This window comes from Microtus ochrogaster, chromosome 1 (genome assembly GCF_000317375.1).
Source record: "Microtus ochrogaster isolate Prairie Vole_2 chromosome 1, MicOch1.0, whole genome shotgun sequence".
NCBI classification, from domain to species: domain Eukaryota; kingdom Metazoa; phylum Chordata; class Mammalia; order Rodentia; family Cricetidae; genus Microtus; species Microtus ochrogaster.
In genome coordinates, this window is record NC_022009.1 from 8,850,793 (window position 1) to 8,878,318 (window position 27,526).

At 45.1% G+C, this 27,526-nt stretch overlaps 1 protein-coding gene across 1 annotated transcript in view; it reads left to right on the forward strand.

The window, feature by feature from the left end:
- LOC101997875 (dehydrogenase/reductase SDR family member 7) overlaps window positions 1–9,563 on the forward strand; it is an 18,238-nt gene extending 8,675 nt beyond the window's left edge. The window contains exons 3-7 of the mRNA XM_005343169.2: window positions 395–501; window positions 1,206–1,445; window positions 6,893–7,015; window positions 7,702–7,914; window positions 9,294–9,563. Coding sequence (XP_005343226.1) covers window positions 395–501; window positions 1,206–1,445; window positions 6,893–7,015; window positions 7,702–7,914; window positions 9,294–9,338 — 728 coding nt within the window. The 3' untranslated portion in view covers window positions 9,339–9,563. The remainder of the gene's footprint in view (window positions 1–394; window positions 502–1,205; window positions 1,446–6,892; window positions 7,016–7,701; window positions 7,915–9,293) is intronic.
- The last annotated feature ends 17,963 nt before the right edge of the window (window positions 9,564–27,526 follow it).

Sequence of the window (27,526 nt, forward strand, 5' to 3'; positions counted from 1 at the left end):
CGCCCGGCTCTTGTTTTGTTTTTTGAGATAAGGGCTGGCCATATAATCTTTGCTCATCTGAAACTTGCGACATAAACCAGAATCAACTCGTTTCTGCCGTCCTCCCTCTGCCTCCCAAGTGCTGGGGCTATAGCTATGCTGTCATTCCCAGCTCGTTCTTTGTGAAGTTCCTCTGAATGTAGTGGAGGGGAAGCATAGTGTTCTGCCTTCAGCCAGCCAGAGAGCTAGCTGGACAGCCTTGCATACCGTCTCCTGGGCAGGGACACTTTGGCAGAGTCGCCTCAAGTGAGTTCGTTGCCGCCTTTTTGTGGGGCAGAGTTTAAATGGAACTGGAAAGTTGAGTTCCGTGGAACTGTGGGATGGCTTACTTATGACTCATGTGCCTTTTTTTTAGAGAACAGCAATTTAAAAGAAAAAGATATCCTGGTTTTGCCCCTTGACCTGACCGACACAAGTTCCCACGAGGCAGCCACCAAAGCCGTTCTGCAGGAGTTTGGTAAAGTAAGTTGCATTTTATATCGGAGAAGTATGGATGGTGTTCTTTATCTGTCAAAGAGATTCCCAGCTGTGGATCCCCTTCAAAGGGAGAGAGATGCAGAGCCCGTGCAGTGAGGTCGGGCTACAACTTGGCTTCTTAGCAGTTGACTGCTGGATTTCAGCTTGTTAGTTCTCATCCCTTTCCAAGCACTAATCTCTTCATGAAGAATGAGAGAAGTTAACATCTGCTGATACTTTTCTTTTTTCTGACACTTGTTACTTTATGTCAAATAGAGATTCTGTAGGTGAATTCTCCTTCCTTCCTTCCTTCCTTCCTTCCTTCCTTCCTTCCTTCCTTCCTTCCTTCCTTCCTTCCTTCTCTCCCTCTCTCCCTCCCTTCACCTCTCTCTCTCTCTCTCTCTCTCTCTCTCTCTCTCTCTCTCTCTCTCTCTCTCTCTCTCTCTCTCTCTCTCTCTCTCTCTCTCTCTCTCTCTGGGACAGGCTTGCTATAGCTCTATTCTGGATCTCACTATGTAGACCCGGCTGGCCTTGAACTCAGAGATCTACCTGCTTCTGCCTACCAAGTGCTGGGATACACCTGACTTTGCTTATTTTATTATTTTTAGCTGCTACTAGAACCACATCACTGTCCCATTTACTCTTCAAGTTAACAATACGAGCAATCATTTTCTTAGACTGTCTTTAAGCACCTATTTTCTGATTTTTAGATTGACATTTTGGTCAACAACGGTGGAAGATCCCAACGTTCCTTAGTTCTCGAAACTAACCTGGATGTCTTCAAGGAGCTGATAAATCTGAACTACATAGGGACCGTGTCCTTGACCAAGTGTGTTCTGCCTCACATGGTAGAGAGGAAACAAGGGAAGATTGTCACTGTGAACAGCATTGCAGGAATTGCGTCTGTGTCCCTTTCCAGCGGGTACTGTGCCAGCAAGCATGCTCTTCGGGTAAGGCGGCCCAAACTTATCCGAGCAAACTGTCCTCTGCGTGTATGGGGCAAACGTCTTTCGGTAAATGTGCTGAGTGGACCTGAGCCTTAAACGTGAGACGGAAACAAGAGAACTTGACTTCTCTTCTTCGGTAACAGAAACGGCCCAGCAGTCTCTCCTGCTTAGAACTCAACAGATTGGCTTTGGGCACCCGTGTTACAGCATACCCGGTACCAGACCCTGGGGATGCAGAGATGAGACCCGAGTTCTTTCTTTAGTACAATCTACTCAGCACCTCACCTCTAACCCTGCTCCAGCCCCTTCCTCACCTCTAACCCTGCTCCAGCCCCTTCCTCACCTCTCACCCTGCTCCAGCCCCCTTCCACATCCTCCAGGCTCCGCCACTTCTCCCCCCCCCCCCCCGCACGTGTTTCAGGATCCGTTTTTGTTGTCCCATGTCTGTGACTTCTTTTCCTCCCCCTTTCCTTGTCTTTATGTCCCCTTCTCTCCTTGCACATGCATGTCAGACGTTGGTACTTGCACACATCAGGCCTGGGCCCGTCTCTTTTGGGCAACACGTGACTCTATTGCTTATGGTTTCTGTGGGGAGAATCTAATCAGGGCAGTGACTCAGCTTGAGCTGTGTTATATATCTGACCGGGCTTAAATAGCAGAACGGAGTGAATTTTAATTTTGGCTTGAGAGTAAATGTGAAGAAATAGTAAACTCAGCCTGATAGTGTGGAAACACAGAACGTATGGCTCGTGTTTGGGAAGGAGAGTTTCAGTGGCACATCCAGCACTGGCATAATGAGAGACGGTGGCGCAGGTCACCAGGCTTTCACGGAATATGAAGTTATGGTTGAGGAGGACTCATTCTGCCATACGGAACAGACAGCGTAGAGTGACGAAGGGCTGCAGCCCGAATGCTTTCTTCAGATTTTGCGAGGGGTTGTCGATCAACCTCCCATAGAGACAGTCCCATCTTAGACAGATGCAGTAGAGGACAGGCCCCATCTGCTGGCACTTGGTCTCATGAGACATGCAGGACACTGTCAATAAAACACAGGGGAGCTGTTCAGCCTGCCCTCTGAGGATCTCTCTTTTGTTGAGTTGGATCCTCTGAAACCATGTGGGCAGGTATAGCAGTCATTAGGTAGCTGAATGCTGAGACTTGGAGGCCTTTATTTTATTCTGGGACTGTCTCTTGTAGGGCAGACTAATCCTGAGCTCTCAAACCTGCCTTTATCACCCAAGAGCTGGGCGTGTGTGCACCACCGTGTCCCCAGAGGCCTTTTTAAAGAATACATTTCTTTCTTGTAGTCCTAGAAGTTACAGTGAACATTTATTTTAGTTATAAACTTACTGGCCTAGAAGCTCAGACTTCTTATTAACTCATAACTTATATTAATTGTTCTTGTTTATGTTAGCCACATGGCTCGGTACCTTTTTCAGCAAGGCAATCACATCTGTTGCTTGCTCTGTGTCTGGATCATGACTGCAGACTCGAACTTTTTTTTTTCTTAAAGAAAGTATTTATTTATTTTTATTTTGCGTCTATGCACCACATGCATGCAGTGCCCCTGGAAACCAGAAGAGGGCGCGGGATTCCCTAGAACTGGAGTTACAGCCCGCCATAAGCTACCACAGGTGCTGGGGAGACCTACAAGAGCAACAAGTGCTCTTAACCAACAGCTCTCCCTCCCTGTGTACATGATATGCCAGGAGAGGATTCAGTGTCTGTGTTGGTTGCTTGATCCTCCCTGCAAAAATATTAAAGGTACAGGACTTTTTCATTCCTTTACCAGGCGTTTTGTTTTGGACCCTCTCTGAGGTAGGCACTCTGTGGATTTTGTTGTGTGACACTATTTCTGGGAAGACATGAACAACATCTGCCCACCCCAAGTAGGGAACAGATGAAAGACCAAAGTGTGGATACTATTGAAGTCCAACTTGGTGAGCCAATGAGTTTTATTGGAATTACTGACAGGATTGTGCGTGAGGAGTTACTTACCGTAGCAGAAATGACTCAAAGGCAGTTGTACCCCTAACATCCATCTCAGCGTGGGTGACAGCTCACAAAAGTGGGGACCCTGGAGCCCACTGCACAACCTGCAGGCGGCTCAGCAGGCTGGAGAGTTTCCTCTCCAGGTAGTTCAGTTGGCCTGACTCTTTCTTAGCTTGGCTTGTCTGCTTCTTACAGTCAGTTCAGCTTGTCTGAGAGTGACTCTCAACAGTCCTGACTGCTGATTTATGCTTAGGGTGGGAGGGGCCTAGTGAATCTGGTCAGTTTTAGGGACTTCCTGAAGTGAGTTTGAATTGTTTATTTTCTAAATTTAAGAGCGTCGCTGCAGGATGGGCTATTTCATTTCCCTTTAGAACATTGTTTCACCTCCTTTCAAACATTCTGCATCTGAAGCAGCTTCTCTCCAAAATAGGCTTTAGTCGCACAGGAAACCCCTATACATTGGCCAGTCTTTCAACAGGAACCCATCACCTCTGTGCTAGTTCGGAGTCACTACTTAAGAGCCGACAAATACTTAATGTTGTTAGATTGTGTACAATGGATTATGATTTTGCTTTTTAAGGTTGTCAGTACTGCTTCATTTGTCTTTGTTTTGTTTTGCTGCCAGTCTCGTGTGGCACACACTGGCCTCTAACTCCTTTCTTTGTTGAGGATGGCTTTGAACATCGGATCCTCCCTGTTCCTCCCTTTCTCCTGAGGGGTAACAAGTGTGAGCCACCATCAAGTCTTTAAAACAATGCAGGAGCATTTCCTAATTAAAGAAAAAAAAAAATAGGAGGAGGAAATATCTGTTTCTTTCTATTGGTTTGGAAATGGCCTGTATCTTTGCGTGCAGAAGACTTATCTTGGTGCTCAGAAGGTCCTGCAGTAGTGGTCACATCATATTGTGACTAGTCCTATACTAGTCATTGGCTAGTATAAAATTGAAGTAGACCACCCTCTGAACAGTGGGGGTGTCCTCCCGGACCCCAGATTAGCCACAAACCGCACCCAAACACCTGCTTTCACAGAGAGAGCCTCTATTAAGTGGGGAAGAAAAGTTAAATTGGCCGCTGTCTGACTCAGGCAGAAAAACAGCATCAAATGACCTTGCCAGTGTGGTTTTTAAGAGATTAAAAAAAAAGGAGGTCTGTGTTAGAACGGGCTAAGATGTGGTGGTAAAGGAGATGGGGGATGAGGGAAAAGGGGGCGGGGACAAAGGGAAGGGAGAGGGGTATTTGTCTTGGAGGGACAAAGGACCACCTCTGGATGGAGGGGAGACAGACGTGGCCCATAGAAAGTAGGTGGTTTATAAAGGTAAAAGGGGAACTCCCGTGTTAGGATGAGGTGTTTAATTTTAATTGGGCATGTTAGTTTGGTGAGCCAAAGGGGTCTTTCGATTGCTGGGCCTTGGTAGTCAGCCTCAGGAGAAGGAAGTGGCCAAATAAGTGGACAGACCTTGGTGGCAGGCTTTGGGAATATAATCTGACTGTTTTAAGCAAGGCAGAGAGAATTTGAGGACAAAGCTTGTCAGAGCCACATACTGGAGTGGGCTAATGGCCTTCAGAAATGAATTCTTCTGGATAAAATTGTAATATAAAACGAGAAATGGAATCTCTCTATGCCTATTACTGTGTGGTTCCAATCTTGGTTTTTTCCTTTTTTGCCCAAACATCCACACATTTGGCCTTTTGGGGATTGAAGAGGAGCTCCTGTCATGGATTCTGTGGTGAGCAACAGACTCCTTTTGGAGTGAGTGGTGAGAGTTGGTGCAGGGAAGGTGAATAGGTGTCTTTAGGGAAGTCTCCCCTTCCTTGCCTGCTCTGAGAATCTTGCTGACAAAAGCCACAGTCACTAAACAGTGGACGATTAATACTGCTGGGATGTCTGTCGGAGACCATTTTCAGGCTGGGGCTGGTGAGATGGCCCAGCCATTAGGAGCAAGTATTGCTCTTGCATAGACCCTGAAGTTGGTTCCCAGCACTCAAGTTGGGTGGTTCACAATTGCCTGTAACTCTAGCTCTGGAGAATCAGCCCTCCTCTTTTAAGCAGGCGTGTTCATTCACATGTACAGGTGTTAAGTGTTACAGCCCTGAGGGAGTAGGTTTCCTCAGTGGAAGAGTTACAGCTCTGAAGGGAAAGGCTACCTGGCAGTTGGAGCCAAGAAATACCACAATGTCACACTGTAACAGCAAACCTCATGCAAGAGATTAATTTAGAAAGACACAGAGGGTGACTGCCTCTGCTCTGGAGATTTCCAGGGTAAAGATTGGTGGGATTTTGAGCTCAGGGATTGGTGGAGTTTGGGGCGCAGGGATTGGTGGGTTTGGTAAGTTTTCAAACCCAGAAGTGGGTTCAGACTGTTTACCCTACCCACAATTAAAATTAACAAAAATAAATCTTTAAAAAAATGTCTTGATGGAGTCAGGCTTAGTGGCATAGGCCTATAATCCCAGGCACCTGGGAGGCTGAAGTCAGAGGTTTGAGCATCTAAGACCTGCCTGGGCTGCGAATAAGTTCAGAGCTAGTCTGGCCAGCTTAGTTAGACCACGGACTCCAGACAAATTGTGAAAAGGGTGCCGGCAGGATGGCTTGTAGGTGGACTTTGCTGTCCCACCAGCCGGCTCCCAAATAACCTCACAGATATAATAAGCCAATAGCTTAGGCTTGTTGCTAACTAGCGCCTACAGCTTAAATCAAACCATATTTCTTCTCTGTGTTCTACTATGTGGCAGAAATGTTTTTCAGCACGACTTGCTCATCTCTTGCTTCCTCTGCATCCGACTGGTGACTCCGCCCCACTTCTCAGTGTTCTCGTTCTCATAGTCTGGCTCTCCCGCCTAACCTCTTTTTGTTCTTTTTGTCTAGCTGTGGCCAGTTGACTCTTTTTTTTTTTTTTTTTTTTGGTTTTTCGAGACAGGGTTTCTCTGTAGCTTGTCCTGGCACTAGCTCTTGTAGACCAGGCTGGTCTCGAACTCACAGAGATCCGCCTGCCTCTGCCTCCCGAGTGCTGGGATTAAAGGCGTGCGCCACCACTGCCCGGCTCAGTTGACTCTTTCTTAAACCAACGAGAGCAAAACATCTTCACAGTGTACAAAAGGATTATCCACAGGAGTGCCATGACGTTTAGCAGCCTCCACTCATCCTCTGACCACCATTCTGTGTTCTAGCATGCCACACCTCCACATAAACAGATAAATAAAAAGAACAGAATTATTTTCATTTAATAAGTGCCAGAGATATAAGTGATAGAGCCCTTGCCTAATGTGTACAAGGTCATACTCCCTCATCAGTACTACAAGATGAAAAAAATGAATGAATGAGTCCATAAAGCCTGATATGCTGACATCACTGCACTACCTGCCATTACAGAGCATGTATTTGGATAGCATATTATATTTCTTTTATTTCTTTGCTTTATCCTTTCCTTTTTTCTTACGTTCTTATTTTGTGGTCCTTAGGGTTTTTTCAATGCTGTCCAAGGTGAGCTCATGAACTATCCAGGAATAACATTTTGCAACGTTTACCCAGGGCCTGTGCAGTCTGACATCGTGAAGAATGCCCTAACAGAAGAATTAACTAAGGTAAAAATTCTAGAAGGGAAAAATTGAATCCTTTGCTAGCTACGTTTGCTTTATTGTGGAAGTCAGGTGCCTATTCAGAACTACTTCGTGGAAAGCAGCAGCATTAAGAAAAGTGTTCAAGCTGCTTGACAGTACCTCAGTGTCTCACTTTAACAATGGTTAGTGACCTTGCCAGGCGGTTGCTTATAAACAGTTCACCATTGTGGATCCATCACTTTTATTAAGAAAGTCCTTTTATCTTTTTCTATTTCTTCCCCATTATTCCACTTGGTAAATATGAGTTATTTTTATGTTGCGTGATACTGGGGATTAAACCTTAACCAGTCTGGCTAGTCCTTTTACCTCCAGACTGTACAGCCTTAGTTAGCCCTTCATGTAAACCTTGGTGATTTGATATTTCAGGAAAAGGGATAGTTAAATAGGCATCGGTACTTTATTATGAGGTAATTTTCATTAAAAGTAAAGCGTCTTGAGCATGCGCAATCTCATACGGTGAACGTATGACTTCTTCTAGGCTCTTTGAAATATTGTAACTCGTAAACCTCCGGGAGCACCTACGAAGACTCCCAGTTGACAGGACTCATCCTGACAGAGTCTCACTGCTAGGTGGCCTCTGGGTCCTTCCTAGGGGACGTTCTCATGAGGTGGTTTGGGATCCTCAGCATTTGTTTTGCTTTGACTTTCAGCCCAATAAAGGTATGGATCAATCTTACAAGATGCCAACGAGCCGCTGTGTCCGGCTGATGCTAATCTCCATGGCCAACGATCTGAAGGAAGTTTGGATTTCTGATCATCCTGTCTTGCTGGGGGCATACTTGTGGCAGTATATGCCAACCTGGGCTTTATGGCTAACCTCCAGGTTGGGGAAGAAAAGAATTCAGAACTTTAAGAATGGTCTGGTAAGAGCAATTTAGATATTTCTTCACAATTATGCACGAATCCTGTGTGAAAATCCAGTTTTCAATGTTCTTAAAGATTTTTCACTTTTCTGATCCATACCAGTTTTATGATGAGAATAACAAGAATTTAGAAAACTGCTGTGGTCCACACAGCATATCCAATGGTTTTCCATACGATCTCTAATCTTGAGGAGTAAAATTTTTGTTTTTTGTTTTTTTGGTTTTTTTTTTTTTTTTTTTTTTTGGTTTTTCAAGACAGGGTTTCTCTGTGAGGAGTAAAATTTTTAAAAGGTGGAAGTCAAAATAAAGGCTGCCAGTTTTTCTTCTTCCACTCACTGTTGTCACGTTTCGAAAAGCCCCTCACCCTGCGTAGTTCACAATTTTACTTGTTTTATGACTATTTTTTTTAAAGATTTATTTATTTATTATGAATACAGAATTCTGCCTTCATGTGTGCCTACAGGCCAGAAGAGGGCACCATCGATGGTTGTGGGAACTGAACTCAGGACCTCTGGAAGAGCAGCCAGTGCTCTTAACCTGTGAGCCATCTCTCCAGCCCCGCTTTACGGCGATTTCTAACTAAGTTGAGCACCTCTTTTCTCTGGGCACTGCTTCTCGATGATGGCATTCCATCCTTTCCCCAGGGCGTAGCCACACTCCATCTTGGATTATCATTTTTTTCTGTGCGAATTCTTGGATGAACAAACTCTTACTCTTTCCAAACAAAGGCCACATTTAAGGGTTAACACGTTGCCTTGTTTTATCTTGTAAACAGTGTATTAAAAGTTCATAAATAATTTCAGCATCACACCCAAATGTTTCTTTTCTTTTTCCTTTCTTTCTTCTTCCTCCTTCCCTCCCTTCCTCCCTCCTCCCCTCACTTCCTCCCTCCCTCCTTCCCTCCCTTCCTTCCTTTCTTACTACATATTTCTGGCTACCATTGATGTCATTACAGAAATCAAAACTGTCCTCAAACATACAGAGATCCCAAGTGCTGGGATTAAAGGCGTGAGCCACCACCATCAGACAAATAGTTAAACTCTATCTATTCTGATCTGGTTTACAGTTAGGCTGTCAGTCCGTGTGATCCAGAGGACTAACAATAAGAACACTCTTTGTTTAAGTAATGAGTAAGTAGAAAAGAATCGACCCCATTCCTGCCATGTGGAGAAGACAGAAATACTAAGCCCAAGGGCAGTATATGCATGCAGGTCAAGAGTTTTGGCTGTGGTGTTTACTTCCAGTGTTTGCTCAAGGATTGCGAAGATCACTGTGACTGAATGATGATACCGTGCAGTTAATTAAACAGAGAAGCCTGCTTGTCAAACTTGGGTCAATAACAAGAAGGGCTGCTTCACAATACTGTTGCTCTTTTACAGGATCCAGACTTGCCTTATAAATTCTGCAAGACAAAGAAGGATTGAAACAAGCCCTTGGGATGCCTGAGCCACTTGTTGAGAATGATAAACAGCCTAAGTCTAGTAAGCTTACACACAGAATGTGGGTCAGTGACTGCTTCCTGGTTTAATTTTTGATACAAGTTTCTATTCAATATGTAATAATAAATAATACCTTGCCCTGTATCTTGCAAATGTGTATGAACACATGCTACCTTCTTGAATAAAGTAACGTTTGCAATATTTTAGCCTGCAGACCTAGGATCGTGGTTTTCAGACCCTATCCAGGAACTGTAGCTTTGTCGTCAACATTGTCTTAATTCACTTGTGCTTCTAAATGAAAATACCACTGACTGGCTCCCCGTAAACCATATCAATTTGCTTTTCACTGTTCTGGGGGCTGGGAAGTCCACAGTCAAGGTATCAGCGGCATTAGAGTTGTGGGATTCTGCCTCATTCTGGCTCCAAGGTGGTGTCACACTGCTGTGTTTCCTCCAGGGAGAAGCGCTGTGTCCTGACCCGGTGGAAGAGTTGGAGGAGGGCAGAGCAACTCACCTCACCTCACTCATGGTTCTGTTTGTTTCTTTTTCTTCCTCAGAGCTGAGGGTTGAACCCAGGGCCTTTGCACATGCTGGGCACATGCTACCACTGAGCTGTACCTTTAGCCCATTTTTAAAAATCTCCTGTGTATGACATATGTGTGAGTACAGATATGCACATAACCCCGGGTGCGTGTGGAGGGCGGAGGACAGCCTTGAATCTCAGTCTTCCACCTTCCACCATGCTTAAGACAGGGCTTCCTGTTTCCTGATGCATACAATAGCTTAGGAGGCTTGCAAACTTCCAGGCATTCTTTTTTGTCTCTTGAAGCACAGTTAATAAAAGCTCAGGGTCAGAAATTAGGGTTCAGCCTGAAGATCCGAAAAGCAAAACAGCCAGCCACTGGCTCTTACCTCGACCTCAGTCCTAAATGGCGATCCTGCCTCCTGGAATCTCAGAAAGAGACTGTGTCTGAGCGCTGTCTCGCCCTGTCTTATATACCTCTCTAGGGCTGGGATCAAAGGTGTGCACCAATAGGATTAAAGGCATGCACCGCCCGATTTCTATGGCAGCTAGTGTGGCTGTTGGGATTAATGGTGCGTGTCATTGTGGCTACTGGGATTAAAGGTGTGGTCACCATTACCTGGTCTATAAGGCTGACCAGTGGGACCATTTTACTCCCAGATCTTCAGGCAAGCTTTACTTATTAAAATACAATTGAAATGCCACTGCAGTCTCTCACCTTCCCGGTGGAGTACCGGGACAACAGATTCCTGGATGTGGCCGCTTTTAGATGCGTTCTATAGATCTGAGCTCAGGTTCTCATGCCTACATGACAAGCTGTCTCCCTAGACCTACTTCTCTTTCGTTTTTCACTTTTTCCTCTTGAGAAAGAGTGTAACCAATTTTATCTAGCCTGGCCTTTACCTCGACCTATAGCATAGGTAACAATCAAACTTCACTCCTGCTGCCGTAGCCTCTCACGGGGCCGAGATTAGAAGCCAGGGCCACTGGGCCCTGATCACTAAGCCCTTTTAACAAGGGCACCTGTTCCCACTCATAACTCAGTCTGCTCTTGCAGGCCATGCCCTTTACTCTTCTATTGCACTGGGATTTTTCAACATCAATTTCAAAGAGAACAGACGTAATTCAAAAGAGCAATGTGAGTTACCGAACACAGAGTGCTGGGCAAGGACTGGATACAAGGAATTATTTGGAACAATCCTTCATCCCAAATGCTTACACTGTCTTAAGGAAGAGTGGGCAGGGACAAAGGACTAGCTTGAAGCAGCTGGCAGGATGCATGGTAGCCTGTGCTATGCGTCATTATTAAATACCTGTGATATACCATTTGGTATACTGGACTGCTCAACTTGTTTGACATAGCAGCCGCTAAGGTGGGTGACATTTTCTACCTTTTATATCTGCAAGAGATGCTTAAGGTAACCATGTGAAACTTTGTCAAGACCCCACAGCTATTCAGGCACAAGTAAACAGCCCGGAAAGAGCCCACTGGCAACCCCTACTTGCAATTACTGTCAATTCTACTTTGGCATTCAGCGCCAGACAGCACAGAATACACACGGGCTGTGATGGGAAAGCAACAGAAGCAACAGGAGAAAGCACGGTTCTTTACAAGCGCTTTGCAGTTTAACTGGGATCAAACAGCACACATAAAACAGCTATGGGATGGTGGTTAGGCACATGGGAGGCCACCCCGGGTCTATCATGGGGAAAGGGGGACGGTGACATGGGGATATACTCCACCAGGTACAGTAGACAGAAACTGGGATACATGCACACGCAGAGATCATCCAGGAGAATAAAACACAGTGCTGTTTGCCAGAACGTGAGTAGAACACAGGCTCGTCTCGTAAGAGACACACAGAAGCAGAAGCCCCATGCTCCTGCTGCAGCTGTGGTCTAGCAATGCCTTAGGATGGCGGTGTGGATGGGGTGTGCCGTGTGCACACAAGTACGAAATGAGAGAGGACTGTTGCACGACCAGTGATAAAAACGGGAGTTATGATTTATTGCACACACCACGCCTTAGGTAAAAAAAAAAAAAAACAAAAAGAACACTAGTATGATTTTCTTTTTAACTCTTTTGGGGTCTGACGCCCAGCTCCCAAATAAATACATGGAGATGTATTCTTATTTATGAATCCCCAGTCTTAGCTTGGCTTGTTTCTAGCCAGCTTTTCTTATTGAAATTAGCCGGTTTCTCTCTAACTACGTTTTGCCTCTGGGCTTTTTAATCTTTCTTTATTTTATATATCTTTGCTTCTTTCTTACTCTGTGACTGACTGTGCAGCTTGGTGGCTGGCCCCTTGCATCCTCCTTTCTTTCTCCTTTTCTCACTCCTCCTCCTCTCTTTTTCTCCTCCTATTTATTTTCTCTGCCTGTCAGCCCCGCCTCTCCTTTTTCCTGCCCAGCTACTGACCATTCAGCTTTTTATAGACCAATCAGGTGTTTTAGGCAGGCAAAGTAACACAGCTTTACAGAGTTAAACAAATGCAACATAAAGGAATGCAACACATCTTTGCGTCATTAAACAAAAATTCCACAGCATAAATGAATGTAACACGTCTTAAGCTGATATTCCACAACACTAGCATACAAGAAATAATAGCACATACGTCATATGTTAGGAAAATACACCATGGTCGGGGAATAATGCTGAAGTCATGGCATAATTGTCACAGCGACCTTGAAGAAAGGGACTAGAGACAGATAAAGAGTAGGAAGTCAGGGTATCAGAGGTATTTGCTTTCTGTCGTGTGATAAATATCATAACCCAAAACAAGTTAGTGGATAAAAGGGTTTACTTCATCTTGTTTCCGGGTCAGCACCTGCCACTGAAGGAAGTCAGGGCAGGAGTTGAAGTCGAGACCACAGAGAAATGCTACTTACTGGTCCACCCTCCTGCTCATGCTCAGCTGCCTTTTTTATACAACCAAGGCCCACCTGCTCGGGAACAATGCTGCCTATAATATCCTAGACCCTTCCACATCAATCATTAATCATGACAGTTTCTTATAGACATGGTCATAGGCTAATTTTATGGAGGCAATTTTTCAGTCGAGAGTCTCTCTTCCCAGAGTTGTATGTAGGTTGTATCAAGTGGACGAAAAGAACAAAAAGGGGACGATACAAACACAAACAGCAAAGGAACAAAAACAAAACAAACACAAGCAAACCAGGGCAGGAGGATTATTTTGTCCAGAGTGTTTGGCTGGTATTGGGCCAGTTGTATTTGTAGTGTGTGAAGTAGATTTTGGGTGGGCATTCCTTGCCTCCGCAGACAGACAAAGTAGGAGAGGCTTGAAAAGAAAATTACTGTGCTCAGTCTCCAGTACTCTTTCTAGAAATGCAGGGCCAAAGGGCACATACAAATCAATTTGAAAAGTTCATGCCTATGGCAATTTTCAGGCTCAGCGGTTAAGAGCACTGTGTGCTGTTCCAAGGGTCCTGAGTTCAATCCCCAGCAATCACATGGTGGTTCACAGCCATCTGTAACCTTGAAACCCAATACGGACTAATTCAACAGAGCAGACAAGTTCAACAGAATGGCCGTATACAGGCTACCCACACATGCTTCAGCTTTGCCAGAGCACACATTTCATTTCAAAATATCATTATAATAATTAACTAGAAAATTGGCAAGTATACACCCATTTATTTGCAGACTGAGAGGGAAAGGCAAGCTCATGTCACAGTTCATCTTGTTAAATACAACCTAGAGTTGCAAAGCCGAGTGACTGGCGTACTTCTCCCTTCTTATTCCCGGTGTTCATAATGCACAGGGCTGACACATTTATGGAGCATTACTATCTAAAAAGCCACTTTCACTTGCACAGCTGAGGGTCAAGCCCAGTGTGTAGATCAAGGCAGCAAGCACTTCATATCTGTGTCCCTCCAGTCCCCCCAAATCCCAGCAATAATCTTTCATGGCCCTTTGAGATGAAGGAAAGGACTCAGTGGACCGTCCATGAAAGCGAAGTATAACTGTTTTTGTGCAAAGGGACACACCGGACAAACTGGCGCTGGGTTACAAGTTGCCATTTTAGGACTCGTCTGCATAATACTGGTAGTGATTTGAGACCACTGTTACAACCTGTTATTCAAAGGTAGATTTATAACTATTACCCCCCTATACGCACACACCGAGGTACAATTAATATACTACGCTGAACATACATGGAGCGTTCACTGGGGAAGAACTGACCGATCAGTACACCTGCTGAGCTGGAGAGATGACTCAGTAGTGAAGAGCACTGGTTGGCTACTCTTTCTCAGAACCTGGTTCAGATCCCAGCACCACCATGGCTGCTCACCACAGTCTTGACTCCAGCTGAAGGGTATCAAATGCCCTCTTCTGGCTTCTGGGAGTACGTGGTGCACTTACACATGGGAAAACACCGAGGCACATAAAATCAAATCAAACCTTTAAAGGTCACTTGGAAAGTTATACCTGCAGCAAGAGGGCTAATTTACCCACCAACCTATAAAGTTCTCCTGGGTCCTTGTGAATGAATTCTAATTGGAGGTTCAATGGTGAGGGGGGCACTGAGGCATATTGTTATTTGGGTAAGAGATTTATTAAAATCATTATTCACTCTGACATTGTGCTATCTGCTTATGAAGGCTCATTGAAAAAAAAAATCCAGCCAGTGGGGCACAGTCCTCACACATTTAAGAGGGAGGGAGAGGTTCATACGTCACATGACCAACAGGCAGTTCATAGTGCATGCTTTGTGGCCAAGCTCTCTGTGATTCCTGTCTGCTGGGGAGTTGTGGGTGCATAAAAGGGGTGGGTGCTACGTGGAAGTGGGGAGCATTAGCCTGCAGCCCATATCAGCTATGAAGGTGAGGAAACATGAATGGCCTTGCTTTCCAATATATGCTGTGGCCCCGCTTACATTTTGTAATCACTCACCCCGCAGATGGAACCAGTGGAGTACTTTGCAACAGTACAGGCTTCCTTGCATCTTGCGTAAAATTAATAAACTAGGGATTATGGGCCTGGAGATTTTTTTCTTTTCCATTTTGGTGTGACAGAATCTTGCTATGTACCCTAGGCCAGTCTTGAACTTGTGGCAATCCTCCTGCTTGAGATCCCTGAGCACTGGGATTATAAGCATACACGGTCGTGTCTAGCTTTAGAAATTCTCATTTTCAGAAGAGTTAAAGCTATAGGTTCAATTTCTTAAATGACAGCAGTTGACTCAGATTGTTTCATTTCAGCGGAATGTTAATCATTTGAAACACTGAAAAAACAATAACAAAAATATTTTAGTATCAATTTATCAATATTAAATCAATGAATATAATTTCCTTCTTTGGGGATATTTCAATCAAATTGGAGTTCAACTTACTTCACGTTAAAGGAAAATTAATGATTTGAATGAGATGTCCCCTATGAGTCTCAAGCATTTGAATTCTTGGTCCCCAATGGTGACTGGTAGAAGAGGCCTAGGAGGGGTGGTCTTGCTGGAGGAAGTATGTCACTAGGGGTGAGCTTTGAGGTTTCAAAGGACTCTAGCTATTCCCAGTGTGTTCGTTGCTTCCAGTTTGTGATTGGCAATGCAAGCTCTTAGGTGCTGCTCAGACACCTTGTGTCTGCTGCGTGTATTCCACCATCATGTCTTATCATCCCTCTGGAGCTGTGATTTAGTTTGGGTTGTATTGCTGTGATGACATGACAACTCTTATAAGGGAAAATGTTCAAATGGTTCAGAGGTTTAGTGCATTAATACCGGGCAGGTAGCACAACAGTGTTAGCATGGCAGCATGCAGGCAGACATGGTGCTGAAGAGGTAGCTGAAAGCTCTGCGTCTGGATCAGCAGGCAGCAGGAAGAGAGGCACTGGATCTGGCTTCAGCATTTGAAGCTTCAAAAGTCTCCACAGTCTTTCAAAGTTTCAGCAATGTTTAAAAGTACAACGTTCCAATTCTCTTCTGAGATTCATGCAATCTCTTAACTGTAATCATAAAATACAAAACTGTAAAAATAAAATACAAAAAAAAAGGCAGTTCATATAGTTCCAACATATAATGACACAGGATATACATTGCCGTTCCAAAATGCAAGGAAGGGGACAGAGTGAGGAAATAATGGATCAAGCAAGATTGTAAGCAGCTGGGAAAACTCCAAATTCTGCATCTCCATGTCTGATGTCAAAACATTTTTTTTTTCGAGACAAGGTTTCTCTGTGGTTTTGGAGCCTGTCCTGGAACTAGCTCTTGTAGACCAGGCTGGTCTCGAACTCACAGAGATCCGCCTGCCTCTGCCTCCCGAGTGCTGGGATTAAAAGCGTGCGCCACCACCGCCCGGCTTGTCAAAACATTCTTTAGATCTACAACTCCCTACAGCTTTGTTGACTGCAGCACTCCTCTTTTTTTTTGGGGGGGGGGTGGTCCCATTCCCTGTTAGCAGCTTTCCTCAGCAGGTATTCTGGCATCTCTAACATCTTGGGGTCTCCAAGGCAATCCAGGCTTCAATTTCATAGCTTCATGCAATGGCTTCTCTACTAGGCCTCCATTCAGAGATACCCCTGACATATGCCTGACCTCATCCTTAGTCTCAGGGCAAATTTCACAGACCCTTTCTTCTATTCTTAACTCCAAAACTATGTGGATGAAGCTGCCAAGTTCTGCTGCTTACTGGGGCTGGACTACGGCCCCCTTGTTCAATAATATCTTCACCAGCATTCTGTCCTTCACTGTCTAGGCTTGCTGTCCTGAAACTGGATCTCTAAGACCAGGCTAGACTCAAACTCAGAGATCTACTGGCCTCTGTTTTTCCAGTGCTGAGGTTAATGGTATACATCACTATGATCAGCCTTAAGCTTTTCTTTAATTCCTTTCCACAAACTGGGAGTTTAGCTGGGTGGGTTCCTAATCTGAGGTCACCGCTCCTTTTATTCCCCTTAGCATCAGACTTTTATTTAATCTGTTTACACTTGCTGGTGCTCCTTTTGTCCTCAAACTGAGCATTTTGTATTTTCCTAGCTCAGCTTGCTCCTTTCCGTTACAGATCTACATAAGCATGTCCACTAATAACCACATGACATGGTCCACACTAGGCTGCTTTAAAATCTCCTCTGCAAACACATAACCCAAAACTCTTCAATTCAGCATCAGACAGATTTTTTTGGACAAGGGCAGGAAGCAGTCCCATTCTTCACCAAAATATTATGAGAATGTTCTCTAAGCCACATCCTAAAATTCTTTTCCTCTGAAATATTCCCAGTGGGGTCCCCACAGTTCAAATCACCTTCAGTACCACTGTCTTCTAGGACCCTACTAGTATGCTCCATCATGCACTGTTTAAAGTGTCCAATAGCTTTTTTTAAAAAAAGATTTATTTATTATGTATACAACATTCTGCCTCCATGTATGCCCGCACACCAGAGGAGAGATCTCATTACAGATGGTTGTGAGCCACCATGCGGTTGCTGGGAATTGAACTCAGTACCTCAGGAAGAGTAGCCAGTGCTCTTAACCACTGAGCCATCTCTCTAGCCCTCCAATAGCTTTTTTAGTCCAAAGTTGCAAAGTGTTCCATATTACTCTAAACAAAAACATGGTCAGGCCTATCGCAGCAATACCCCAGTCCCTGGTAACAGCTTCTGTCTAAGTTAGGGTTTTTATTGCTGTGAAGGGACACCATGGTCACAGAAAGACTTATAAAGGACAACTATTCAGGGCTGCTTTACATTTCAAAAGTTTAGTTCATTATTGTCATGTCAGGAAGTATGGCACCATGCAGGAAGACATGGTACTGGAGAGACAGCCGAGTTCTGTGACACTGGGCCTGGCTTGAGCATTTGAACCTTAAAGCTCACCCCAGTGACACACGTCCTTCAACAAGGCCACACCTACTCCAGCAAGGCCACACCTCCTAATAGTGCCATTTTCTCTGAGTCTGTTATAGCCATTTTCATTCAAACCACCACAAACTGTAAACCCAACATAAACTCTTTCTTTTATAAGTTGCTTTGGGCTTGATGTTTTATGACAACAATCAAAAAGGAACTCTGATAAAGAAGGATCTGCAAAATTAGTGTTTGTTCTGTGTCATACTAAAAAGACATCTCACTGACAGCGGTGACATAGGAGGTAATCAAGAGGCACAAGGAACTCTGAAGGATAAAGTGGTTCAAAGGTGAACTGAGAAGCAAGGAGCTTCAAGTTTCATCATATCCACTGCAGTCCCCCTATGTCTGGATATTGACTGTACCCCGTTTCCAGACAGTTCACAGCTCCAGCTGACAGTGATGGAGCACACTCAAACCAGTGGGTGGCTGTAGGCAGATTCTCCATCAGGACTGTTGGCTTTCCAGTAATGACACAGAGGCTTATTATTAATTATGAAAGCTTGGCCGATAGCTTAGGCTTGTTTCTAACTAGCTTTCATAACTTAAATTAACCCATATCTTTTAATCTATGTTTTTTTACATGACTTAGTTACCTTTGCTTTGTAACACCCATGCTACTTGGTCTGTGTTGTGGAGTCTTCACCCTTCTTCTTCCTAGTGTCCAAAGTTCCTGGAAATCCTACCTAGCCACTGGCCGTTTAGCTTTTTTATGAAACCAGTCGCAGCGACATTTCTTCATACAGGGTAAAGGAATATTTCACAAGGCGTGGGCATATCTTCCATCATGATTTTATCAACACTGCCACTGATTGTGGCGAAATAACCAAGACACTCGGGTTTCATAATATCATGACTAAAGTTCTTGTTTAGAGTAAATAATACAGAAATAGATCTTAAGTCTCCCAAACATCAGTGCTCAGCATTCCTGCCACCTCCCCAGTGCTGAGAATTGTAAATGTTAGCCTTATTATTGTTTTTACATTTTATTTATTTTAACGTGACTTGAGGAAAGAATGTGTCAGTGTGTCTATATGGAGGAGTCTGTTTCTTTTTTCACTATGTGGGTCCAAGGGATCAAACTCAGATTGTCAGGCTTAGCGGCAAGTGTCCTTGCCCCCAGCCACCTTACACCCCCCCCAACAACCTGAGTCTAATTTTAAGGCAACACAGGAACTGCTGTAACATAAAGATAAACTATCAGATCATTTGTCTTAGGGTTTTGATTATGTGGAAAGTCAGCATGGCCATGGCAACTCTTATAAAGAAAACATTTAGTTCGGGGTGGGGGATCACTAACAATTACAGAGGTTTGCAGGTAGGCGTGGTCCTTGAGAAGTAGCCCAAGAGGCCTACATCTTGCAGACAAGAGGATGTCAACTAAGACACAGGGCAGTATCCTGAGCATGGTAAAATCCAAAGCCTGTCCCCACAGTGACACACTTTTTCTAATAAGGCCATACCCACCCCAACAAAGCCACACCTCCTAATATTGCCACTTCTTATGACCTTATGGAAGCCAATTGCATTCAAACTACCACACCGTTTAATTTAAATCTACTAGTAGCTGCAGCTGTGCTTTTTGTTCTGTTTGCTGCCATCATCATCGTCATTATTGTTAGCTTGATACTGCTGGTATTCAACAGTTATAACCTAGCACTGTCTTCCTTTTAATCTATCCTATCATAAGACTATTTCTTCAAATCATTCTTTGTATCGCACTGCATTCTTAACATAAAATCACTAGGACCTGTTTTGTTTCATTTCTTTTTATTCAAAAGACTGCCTCCTCCAAAAGCACCCTTTAAAAACAAACATGGTCATGGTCTCTGTCTCTCCCCCTTTCTGAGATCAATGGGCATAATCATCTTACTTAAATCTTGCATTTTAATTTGGAAACATCTGTGTCTTCTGGGATATGTAACAATGTTAGACTTTGACGCAGGCATTCCGGTCCACTCCTATGACTGGAAACCCAAAGCCTCTCTAACCAATATGTAAAACAGGGAGATCATCTCCCAGTTACCTGTTGTTTGCGAACATGCAGTCAGGAAAGCTTGATCAGTACTGTCCTAGTCAGGGCTTCTATTACTGTGATGAAACACATGGACTAAAAGGCAAGTTGGGGAGGAAAGGGTTTATTCAGCTTACACTCCCAGATCATAGCCCACATTGGAGAAAGCCAGAACAGGAACTCAAGCAGAACTAGAACTTAGAGGCAGGAGCTAATGCCGAAGCCACAGAGGGGTGCTGCTTACTGGCTGGCTCCCTTGGCTTTCTCAGCCTGCTTTCTTATAGAACCCAGGACCACCAGCCCAGGGATGGCACCACCTTTCACGGACTGCGCCTTCCCCCATTCATCACTAATAGAGAAAATGCTTTATAGTTAGATTTCATAGAGGCATTTCCTCAACGGAGGCTCCTTCCTCTCTGATGACTCTAGCTTGTGTCAAGTTGACACACAAAACCAGCCAGTACATTTGCCCTTCTGCTCCCTTGAGAAACATGTTGGACGGCAGCACTTGATGTCTTAGAGTTTCTATTGCTGTGAAAAGACACCAAGACCTTGGGAACTCTTACTGAAGGACCCCCACCTAGCAGCATTAAGTTAGCAGCAGCAGTAACGCTATTTTGCAAGATTTGGATTTATGAGCAGCAGAACTGAAAGCTAGGACAGGGAGAGTTCAAATTAGAGGCAAGGGCATTGGGACAGACCCCCATCCAGCTTGCCAAGCAGCTTAGCACCAGATAAAAGACCCCCTGCCAAGCTTGTTAAACAACTTAGCACCTGTAATGCCATTTTGCAAGGCTTGTACTAAATATCCAGGGTTTAAACAAAGGGCAGTTTTAGAAGCTGCCAAAACGAGATAGGGACCCCTGTGGCTTGGGCCAGGGGGAGGACCGGGGGAATACCAAGAATGTGGCCGGGCTTTGGGGGACGGTGGATACCGAGAAAGGCACCCTGTCGGCCCTAGATAAGAGCCAAGGCAGCCCACGGCTAAATTCTCGGAAACTAGGGACCTTGCCCCGTTCTGAGCTCGGCCACATTCAAACTGACCAATGAAAACCCTGTAACTACACCTCTAGCTTCTGTACCCACGCTTTTGCTGCCCTACCCCATAAAAACCCACTGCCCCAACCTGAAGGCGCGCAAGTCCTCCGAAAGGATTTGTCGCCCACAGGTACCTGTGCCCACCCAATAAACCTCTTGCTGTTTGCATCCGCATGAGTGGACTCGTTGTTCCTTGGGAGGGTCTCTCCAGACTGAAAGGCAGCCCACCTTGGGGGTCTTTCATTACAAAGGAAAGCATTTAACTGGGACTGACTTACAGGCTGTTGTGCCTGAGTGCTGGGACCCCCAAGAAGACCACCACAGAGCCACACTTCCGAATGCAAAAGCAAGGTTTTGTTTATTATGAATGGGCTAGCACGGGTCCTCTGCCTCACAGTCTGATAAAGCAGATGGAGGGAGAAGGACACCATCTACTTTTGTAAGAGGTTTATAAAGACAAAACCCACAAGATAGTCATAAGATTATAGTTTCAAAGCACAAGATTGCTTATCCGATATCACATTTGGATAAAGGTTAGGTAAGGCTTAGCTGTTAGTTCCTGATAGGCTGTTATTGTCTAAGGGGGATAGCAACAGCCTCCTGGTCATGTCCTCCGGACATCTGCTGACCCCTTGCTAACCACAGGGACTGTTTAGAATCCTGTCTGATTGGTTCATCATTACTCAACTGATAGGGGGAGTTAGGTGGTCCACATTTTTTGTTTGACTATGGGTGGGGGAATGGGCTGCAGTTAGCAGCTTTGTGTAACTTGGGTTTTTGTTTTTTAATTAACTAATACTTCCCTCCAAGAGGGGTCCCATGGCCTTCAGCTTGTCCTGGAAGTAATTCAAAGTCCCAAAAGATCCCAGCACAGAAATGAGATCTCACAGACATTTAGTCCATTGTCATCATGGCAGGAAGCACGGCAGCATGCAGGCAGACCTGGTGCTGGAAAGGAGCTGAGAGTTCTACATCTGCATTGAAAGGCCAGGAAGAGTGAGACAATGGGCCTGGCTGAAGCATTTAAAACCTCGAAAGCCATCCCCAGGACACCAGGCCACACCACCTCCTGGTGGCTCTGCTACCTAATGACCGAGCATTGGAAAACATTCAGAGGGGAGCATTTCTATTCAAACCACCACACTTCGGGAAGCTTTGATGATGGAGACTAAGAAGCTGTGTGAGAAGGTTCCTGAGATTAACACACAAAAGGCTGCAGCAGCGGGAAGATGACCAGTTTATCTGGGCAAGAGACAGAATAGAGGGAGAGGGGATCAAAGGATGGAAGGCTTCGGGGCCCTATAAAAGATTAATTCAGAGTCCACAGACACTGCCAGCCCTGGAGATCTCCCCTGCGTGATAGGGAATTTTCTGCTCCTTGCTTCTGCTTCAAGAGATACTTGTTTTGACTTCTCCTGAGTCTTTATTTGCTTTGTTTACCTCTGGTAAGAACCTGGAAGACTGAAGAGGATGTGAAAATCAAAGGCCATTTAACCCCGGAGAGCTGCGGCTTTTTAACAGGCTTTTTAAACATTAAGTAGCCTAGGGTATTTTTCCATGCCCTTATTTCAGATTGGTTAATTTTGGGCGGGGGAAAAAAAGCGGGGTGGAGTGTGGGGTGTTGGCGGCTGATAGATCCCACAGCTTCAGAGAAACAAGTTCAGTGGTTAATTTGCGGGGTGGGTGGGTGGGTGGGAGCAGGGTGGAGTGTGGAGTGTTGATGGCTGGTAGGCTCACAGCTTCAGATAAACAAGTTAAGTAAGGTCTTACCTTGAGTGTCTGGGTGGAAAGGAAGAGGGCAGGGTAGTACTGCTGGTGGAGAAAAGGTTCACCAAGTTCTTTGTCTCAGTTAGGAGGGTGAGGGAGAAGCAGGAGGTTATTATTTATCTGAAGCTCCCCTTCCTACCTGTCAGCCTGTTACAGTCTGTGTGGCTCCTAGTCTCCTACTATACCTCCCAATTAGTATTATAATTTATGCAGAAATGAAACAGCAATGGACGACTTAGCAAGGATCCCACACGTAGATTCAATAAAAGACACTTGTCCTAGACACGTAAGATCAATTGTTTTTGGTTATGTGGGGGAGGGTGTAGATGGGAGAGCAACTTCTTTGTAGTCCTGGCTGTCCTGGAACCTGCTGTGTAGACCGGCTGGCTTCAAACTCACAGAAATCCACCTGCCTCTGCCTCCCAAGTGCTGAGATCAAAGGTGCGTGCCATCACACCTGACTAAGAAATCAGTCAGTCAGGGTACCTTAAAAGACAAACATTAACAGCTCTCAGTACGGGTGCCTTGATAACACGTGCCCGTCTGTTTTACACATGAAGGCTACAATTAAAAAAAGAAACCCTAAGAGCCTATTTATTCGATTGCTATTATAATCCAGGAAGTAAAACAGTAAAACTAAGCCACCACCGCCCTTCCCTAACAAAGGACAGGCTCAGCCTAAGACAAAAGTTAACATAAATCTCCTTGCCATGGATAAAAATATCTTCTGTTATTCACTGGCATTGTTCTCTGGAAAGAGGTCTAGCCTGCCTGGATTGAAATCCAGTTATTCCCTGGGATTGCATCTATCCCTTCTGAGTCCTTAGAGCTTCAAAACCACTGGTAAGAACCTAGGCTACATTGTAACCCAGTTTAAAACCCCTCTCTGCAACGAACAAAAACAAATAAGAAGCCCCCTCCCCCAAAGGTCTAAGAAGGAAAATCTGTTGGTCTGTTTTCAACAGTGCCTGGTGTCCTTTTGATTTCGCATACAGTTAACCCTGGACTTCAATTGGAGTCTGACACTCTAGCAACACCCTCAGCCCTGCACCACTAAATCACCTCTCCCAGATAAACTAGGGGTTTAGAGGAAGAAAATTATTAACCCCAAAACTTGCCTGTGAGGTCTTGTGTCTGACAAGTGTTAAACAGGTTGTAAGATGTTTGAACCCAAACACAGATTTTAGTGAGGTGGGGTGGGGGGTGGGGGGGGGAAGGTTAGTGACATAGGGAAAGGTAAGACCTTGAAAGACCCTCAGAGAGGAAGGACCTTTTCCTCCAATGAAGTCCCCAGAACCAGGACACTCCGAGTCCAGACCACAGGATGCAATTAGCAAGAGGTTTATTGAGTAAACACAGGTACCTGCAGGGGGTCCGAGTCCAGACCACAGGATGCAATTAGCAAGAGGTTTATTGAGTAAACACAGGTACCTGCGGGCAGCAAAGTCTTTCGGAGGACTTGCGCGCCTGCCAACTGGAGGGCGGGCTTTTTATAGGGAAGAACAAACAGCAAGTTTACAGAAGCAAAAGCGTGGTTATCGGAATGAGGCGGGGGGCATGAATGGTTTCCTCTCTCAGCATGGATGTTTGGCAATAGTCATCCTGTTCCTATCTTATAGATATCCTGTTTTGCAGTCAACCTGCTTTGTTGATGTCCTATCTTATTGACATCCTGCCTTGCAGCCTTCCTATCTCAGACATCCTGCTCTCTCAAGCACATGGGATGTTCTTACGAGAGCAGGCTGGCTGCTGATCTGGAGAATTATTTTTATTTTTAAGCAAACAGGACGTTCCCCCGGGAGCATGCTAGCTGCGGGTTTTGAGGAGGGAGTCTGTAGGGTCTTTCAACCTGAATGAAATGTAAGCCTATAGCCTGATGAGGAATCCGTGCATTCAGGGGTACTGAGATTGCTCTCTGCCTCAGTCAGGACCCTTATTCATGTTCTGGTCTGATGCCTAACTTGGCAAAGCCAAAAAGTAACCCAGCTCTAAGGGAGGATGGTCATTCTCGCTACAGGCCTCTTTGGATACATACAAAAGCATCCCTTCTGTAGGGCAGAGATCCACCTCTATGTATGAGCAAGTCTAAGTTTTCTTTGTGATTTGCTGTGCCTCCTTGCTTCCTGACAGCCACTATCGCTACAATACATACCCAGTAGTTAGAAACTCAATCTAGTCCATTATTTGACTCCTTTCAAAATTTGTATTTTCTGCTTTGCCACATTTTTTTGGTATGTAGCTCTATATGTAACTGTTATTCTTAAAAAATATATGTGGGGCCGGGCGGTGGTGGCACACGCCTTTAATCCCAGCACTCAGGAGGCAGAGGCAGGCGGATCTCTGTGAGTTCGAGACCAGCCTGGTCTACAAGAGCTAGTTCCAGGACAGGCTCCAAAACCACAGACAAACCCTGTCTCGAAAAACAAAAAACAAAAAAACAAAAAACAAAAAAAAAATAAACCAAAAAAAATATATGTGGGGTTCCCCCACCCGCCCGGCGGGCTCACAGAGCAGCAGCAAACTCCGGGGGGCCGGGCACCCGAGCAAGTGGCTACAGTTTCCCACCAGCGGGAGGGCATGCACCTCACTGGCGGTGGGTCAGACATATAAACACAGGAAATAGCCATATAAGTATTTATTAAAAAGGAGAAAGAGAGAAAAAGGGAGAGATAGAAAGAGAGAGAGGGGGGGAGGGAGAGAGAGGAGGAGGGAGGCAAAGCCCAGTGTGTACACCAGGAGAGAAAAGCAGGAAGAGAGAGGTCAGAGGTTAAAAAGGAGTGGGCGTGGCTAGGGCAGGGACTGAAAGAATAACATTCCCACATCTTGCTTTTAATAAAAAAGCAAATTAGACGCTCCAGTTTGAAGGATTTGGGGCGGCAAATTCTTAAGACTGCTTCCGGCTGATTGTGGGTGTCGTCTTGGGGGGGAGGCGCAAGAGAACGCTGGATGCTGGGAACTTCTTGGCATAGCTGGTCTCTTTGCTTCTGACTGATGTCTGTGGCATGGAAATGTCTGGTATCTCTTATCCTGTTTAAGGTATTGGCAGAACAAATAACAAAGTTAAATTAAGGGAAAAAAAAATTAGGACCAGGGGATTGAGTTGAGGGGGATGTATCTGACCTGTTTAAGGTGGATTTTTTTAATTCGGCTCCCTGGAACTCATGAGAACTCCTTGGGTTTGTGAAAACAGAAGTTTTAGACATATAATGACTGTAGCATAAGACATAAATTTGGTTTGAAATTTGTTTGGTGAGGTCACCTTGCAAAACCTCTCAGCTGTCAAACTGTCAGAGATCTTTGAGAAGGATAAGATTTTACTTGAGTTACTGATTAAAAAATGACAGAGAACTTACTTGGTTGGCACCCAGAGCTACTCTTTTTGGGTCCTCCATGGTCGCTGAAGGTTGCATTTGAACTTTGCTGTTTAGCGCAGGGCCTTCCAGGCTACAGAAGATCCTGTGGGCTAAGAAATCTGTAGGAAGACAGGCCTACCTTGACCCGAGCAGCTAGGCTGTCGATTCCAGCAATTCCGTCCACGTATAGAGAGGTCTTTACTTTAGACGAAAGGCAGGTTGCCCAATGGTCAGTGCTCTGCAGTCAAAGTGAAATGCAGAAGGACGTTGTTTTGTGCATGTCTGTCTTCTGTCTTCTTTGGAGGGAGCAGAGAGCTGCTGCTAGGAGCCAACCTGTCTCTTTTTTGTTGTTGTGAAAAGTTTTTAATAATTAAATACTTAAATATCACATTTCCCAGATCTCTGAGCAGTTGAGGGCTGTTTATCAGGTATAACTATAGTATAGAATTTGTTTGGAAAGTTGGGTCTGAGCTTGACCACACTGGCTCTCAACAGGTGAGATTTACATTTGTAAAAAGGCAGAGAGAGGGAAAAAACTGCTTGTAATATAAGGTTAGTGGCAGAACTGACAATGGTAGAGAACAACTTAAGAGACTTAAAGGTACATAACAGTTTAAAATATGTGTATTATTATGTATAGAAAGAGTGAACAGGAATTGGGCAATGTGGACAACTCTGACGGGCCCTATCAGAGATATGCCATTGCTCAAAACACATGTAACAGAGTTAACAGGAGGAGTTTAGTGAAAACTGAGTGAAGAGGCAGGGTAAAACCAGGAGAGTATGGTCACGTGGCCTGGCCCTCAGCCAAGATGGCAGAAAAAGTCATCTGACCCATCTGGCCTTCAGCCAAGATGGCGACCACCACTTGTAGTCTGCTCTGTTAGAGAGCCCGCCATGCCACAACAAAAGCCGCAGAGGGAAGGGGCAAAAGGCTGGAACCGAAAAATGGCTGTGTATAGTTTTAATGGGGCCATTTATTTGGACAGACAGATAAGTGTAAGGCATTAAAGCATGAGGCCAGAGTGATAGGTCTGGATGGCTTGGCTCCCATGGTCAAGGCCATGCAAACACCCGAAAAAACCGTGGCACCTCAAGCCTACAACGAGAATGGATGGCTCCCCGTTAAGGCGAGATGCAGATGGCATGAACACCCAGGCCCTATGAAAAGGTGTCCAATTCCATGGGGGGGGGGCTATAACCTAGCTGAATCAACTCACAGGCAGGAGGGATTCAGCCTAGGTCAGGCCGCACCGTAGCAGCGTGCTGCACCGTAGCAGCAGTTACCACGAAAAGAAGGAAGAAAAGGAATGAAAAAAAAGGGAGAACTGGAGACCCCGGGCCTCCAGGAGTGGGTGAGCTGAGGGGCTGGCTTAAGGACACGCCATCCCAGGCATGGGCTTAGCACAGGAGACAAGCCAAATTGAATGCCAGCGAAGGGAACAACCGAGGCCCTGAAAGCCCGCGGTTGGAGGTCCCCCCATCCCTAAAAACCACGAAGGGTTGCTGGGAGCTCAACGGTCAATCCCTTGGGTTAAAAGAGATGGTTAAGCTGGCCGAGAGGGGACACTCACGATTAGTTGATTTGTTGTTTGGAGGAGCTGCATCCAGGCAGATGGAACAC